The 4,335-nt window shown below is 59.1% G+C and overlaps 1 protein-coding gene across 1 annotated transcript in view; it reads left to right on the forward strand.

Annotated features, from left to right (window-relative positions):
* Positions 1–4,335, forward strand: part of GRK4 (G protein-coupled receptor kinase 4) — an 82,513-nt gene that overhangs the window by 72,506 nt on the left and 5,672 nt on the right. Inside the window, exons 12-13 of the mRNA XM_006893658.1 lie at positions 265–473; positions 1,883–2,020. Of these exons, the coding sequence (XP_006893720.1) occupies positions 265–473; positions 1,883–2,020 (347 nt within the window). The remainder of the gene's footprint in view (positions 1–264; positions 474–1,882; positions 2,021–4,335) is intronic.

A 4,335-nucleotide genomic window follows, 5' to 3' on the forward strand; every position in this document is an offset into this window, starting at 1 on the left:
ACCTCACACATAGCACACGACATTGCACACAGCACATGACACTGCACACAGCACACACAGCACATGACTTCGCACACAGCATGTGACAGTGCACGACACTACCGCACACAGCACGGGCCCTCGGTGTCGGGCCGCTCTGCTTTCCTGGGCTCTTAGGGCTCGTCCATATAGTCACAACCCTCAATAGCTAATGTGTTGTTTGGAATTCATGACCAGAGAATCTAAAGCCATCGTTTCGTTTCATTTCCTGTATTTGTTACATAGCTCCGGAAGTTATCAATAATGAAAACTATACATTTAGCCCTGACTGGTGGGGACTTGGCTGTGTGATATATGAAATGATTCAGGGACATTCTCCATTCAGAAAGTTCAAAGAGAGAGTCCAGCGGGAGGAGATGGACCGCAGAGTGAAGAAGGACAAAGAGCAGTATTCCGAGAAGTTCTCAGAGGACGCCAAGTCCATCTGCAGGCTGGTGAGTGTGGACGCGCGACTCGGCAGCCACGCGGCCTTCTCCCCGGCTCCGCCTGCAGCCAGGTCCTTACAGAGCGGGGGCCTCGCTGGTGATAATCCCAGCTCCCTGTCCCCAGTGGGTCAGCAGGCCCTTAGCCCAGGGCAGGGGGCTCCCGGCTCCATTGGAGTGAAGCTGAACAGAGCGCGTGTTCTGTCTCCAGAGATGCGGGGAGGAGGAGGCCAGGGCCGGGCTTTACGCTCGTTCCAGAGGACAGCTGAGCTTGCTCTCATAGACTAGTGTGTATGAAACTAAACGTAAAGGGCTATTGAATGTATTTAAATGGTAAGGTTCCCTAACCTCCTGATCTTATTTCTTCTTGGTTATTGTGACAACGCGTTGTTGTCCTGATCAGAGGACTGGGGGAGAGGGCCCTGGTGGCAGATCCACGGTGTGACACCTCCAAGCAGACATTCAGGGAGGAGGGCCCTGGAGGTGCTGTCCGCAGTGTGTGTAGTGTGTGTTCTTGGGAGTGGACAGGTCCCACACCCACGGGCTGTGCAGCTGCGCACTGGATGCCAGGCGCACACGTCATCACTTCACTGTCTCAAACTGGCACTGATCATTTTCCAAGCATGTTTTCCGTTCATTTTCACTCAACAAAGAACTATCAGACTGCTTTTGTGTGGGCCCCATCGGTGTGCTCGGAGTTCACCGTGGGTGAATGGACAGCACCTTGCCCACGCAGTGTCTCTTCTGCTGCGTGACTAGGAGAGGCAGCGCTTCCAGCCGGAGACCAGAGGCCAGGGCGTGGAGATGGGCTGCCTGCTCAGGACTGCTGAGCCTCGGGGAGGACGCTCAGGACAGCGCCAGTTTAAAGACTTTACCGGGACGTTTTCTCATGACAGGAGCTGTGAGACAGTGAAGGCTGGAGCCTGCCAGGCAGAGTGACCAGAAGGCAGCCCACCAAGTGGCCATCGTGGCTGCCTGGCCTGAGGAGGAGACAGGCAGGGGGCGGTGTGGGCCAGGAGGAGGGCTGCCCAGCAGGTCCAAGCCAGGGGCTGCGGCTGTCAGCCTGAATGGGACAGGCAGGATGGACGAGTGAGTGCAGGGAGCCGTGGAAACTCCAGTGGTCTTCCAGGTGTGGTAGCTGCAGAGTCCCTGGTGCGACGTGGTCTGAGCTGGAGACGGGCACGAGAGTCTTTCTGTGCACTAGGAGATGGGGAGAAGGTAGTGACTGGGGCCCTGGCTGTGGTTCAGGTCACACTGAGTCTCAGCCCCCAGCACCAGCTTCTCTGGCCTCAGCTGTCCCGTCTGCAGGACGGGGTGGTAATGACTCGCCTGCCCTCTGGGCTCTGCCCGCTGCCCGCGGGCTGTCGCTGTGCAGGATGGGCTCTGAGCTGGTGCCTTGCTCTTCTGCTGTCTCTTCTCAGTTACTCACCAAAGACCCAAAGGCGCGTCTGGGCTGCAGCGGGTACGGAGCCGAGGAGGTCAAGCAGCATCCTCTGTTCAAGGGCATCAACTTCAAGAGGCTGGAGGCCAACATGCTGGATCCCCCGTTCTGCCCCGATGTAAGTACCGCCTGGTGCACAATAAAGGCCCAGGAAACTGACCCCCAAAGCTCCCGCCCCTTGCGCCTCCCGGCCCTGCATTGCTTGGTGTTGAGGGCAGAGCCAGATTCGACTCCTTCCTCAGCTCCCTCTCGGTGGACCCAGCAGGACCTCTCGTCCCGTGTCCCGCTGGCCAGTGCTGGTGGACGTCTGGAGGCAGTGGCAGAGCCCCATTTCATGCCCTCACTGTCTGACCTGTGCCTCGCTCTCTGGGCTCCAGCAGGAGTGTCAGCAGAGGTGGCACGTGTGCTCATGTCACAGCCCGTGGCTCTGACACCTCCTGCCTCCAGTGCGCTTTCCCCGCACCCCACATTCCACACGCAGTGGCCACTCCCCACCCTGGCGCCCAGAGGCCACGGGGTGTCTCTGAAGTGGACCTGTGTGAGATGGAGGCGCCCTTTGGAGTTGCTGTGGAGGGTGGATGAGACCGTGTTACGGAGCCTTGGTCCCAGTCCTGGCACAGTGGGAGGGCAGCTTCCCCTTAACGAAGGAACACAGGAGCAGAAGTAGCAATTTAGACTCTTCCTGCAGACACGGCTGCAGGTGCGGGTGTCAGGACACAGAGAACATCACGGTTTGCAGTTTCTGCCTATTTGGTGTAACTGCATGGTTACAGGGAGCTCTGGTGGCCGGAAGGTGAGAAGTGCTTTGCGGTCCGAAAGTCAGAGGTTCAGATCCACCAGCTGCTCTGCAGGAGACGGACGGGCACCTCCCTCCTACGGAGACTTCAGCTTGGTGTTTGTCTTGGACTCGATAGTACACAGCTTGCAGTCACAGGGAGCTCTGTGGCCTCAACACAGGGACACCCCAAACTCAGCCCCAATCCTACCCCTAATGGTAACCCTAACCTTCTAACCCTAACCCTAACCCTAACTAACCCTCTAACACTAACCTTAACCCCAGCCCCAGCCCCAACCCCAACCCTAGTCCTAACCTTAACCCTAACCCCAACCCTAATCCTAATCCTAACCCCAAACCCAACCCCAACCCTAACCCTGCTGACCCAACCCATCACCTGTGCCAAGGTCCTTCCTGGGAAGTGCAGCCCAGGAACCTGGTGGAAGGTCAGCCTGAGTCGGCTGAGGCCAGTGAACAGGTCATGGTTGACCGGATGGGCAGAATTGCCTCCTTTGGATTCAGTCTTTAGTTACGTGTTGAACACCTGCCACCAGCCAGACACATGTAGGTTCTCAGGCCACAGTGGAGAACAGGGTGAGCCAGGGCCTTCAGAGAGGGCTGTCCCCTGGACAAGATATATCCCTGGCCAGGGACGCACTCTGGGTGACGATGGCCCGTGGACAGGGCTCAGGCGGGTGTGTGGCCTGCTTAATTTGGTACAATGCAGTACAGGGAGCCATTTCACAGGAGGGTCTCGGGGTAGCCCCTCAGTAATCCTCGAGGATTGTAACGCTGGCATGTGGGGAGCCCAGGGTTCTGAGCCTTTGTCCTGGGCCCTTGTCATGGGTAAGTGGGGGTTCAACCAGGCGTGGGTGTGGAGCCTGAAGGTTGCCTCCTCTCTGCCCCCATCCCTCTCACCAGCCCGTTCCCCATGCAGCACGGGTGTCCGTGCCAGGAGAGCGGGTGACTGAATGCATGGTGCTGTCTGTCCAGCTGTCACTGGTGCTCGGACACTTGGGCTTCAGTCGCGCCCCTCGTGGTGGTGTTCCTCAGGCCAGGACCGCAGCAGCCACAGTGGTGGGAGGCAGCCTCAGCTTCAGGCGCCCTGCTCACGTGGCCCCTGTCCCCAGGCCCCAGAGGTCATCACAGGAGCCCAAGGCCCCCCCCCCCCCGCCTTCAGGCAAACAGCAACAGGGCGCACATGGAGGGTGGCTGAGGCCACAGGTGGCAGAGCCCACAGGTGGCAGAGCCCACAGTTCAGGGTCCCAAAGCTGGGGGCCACCTTGCTTTCCTCAGGTTCTGCCCTCCTGCCTACCTACCCCATACGCCTTCACCTCAGGGTAATTGAATGGGTGGGCTGTGGGGAGGAGCAGTGTCCACAGCAAAGCTCAGGGCCTGACCGTGACAGTGGATTCACGTACGGCGGAGGGGATGAGGATGGCCGGGGCGGGCGGGTTCAGATCTGTTGCTCGTGAGCTTGCTGTGAGGCCGAGTCGATTGGATTGTTCCTAACAACGGCAACTGAGGGGGTCAGGGTGCCAGAGCGGGCTGGGGAGGACACGCGTCCACACCAGCGCTCAGTGCCGTCCACTCTACCAGGGGACATGGGTGGGCCAGGGTGAGGTGGGCGAGAGGACTCACGTCCACACCAGCGCTCA

This window comes from Elephantulus edwardii, unplaced genomic scaffold (assembly GCF_000299155.1).
Source record: "Elephantulus edwardii isolate Elephantulus edwardi_28Jun2011 unplaced genomic scaffold, EleEdw1.0 scaffold00129, whole genome shotgun sequence".
Taxonomy (NCBI): Eukaryota; Metazoa; Chordata; class Mammalia; order Macroscelidea; family Macroscelididae; genus Elephantulus; species Elephantulus edwardii.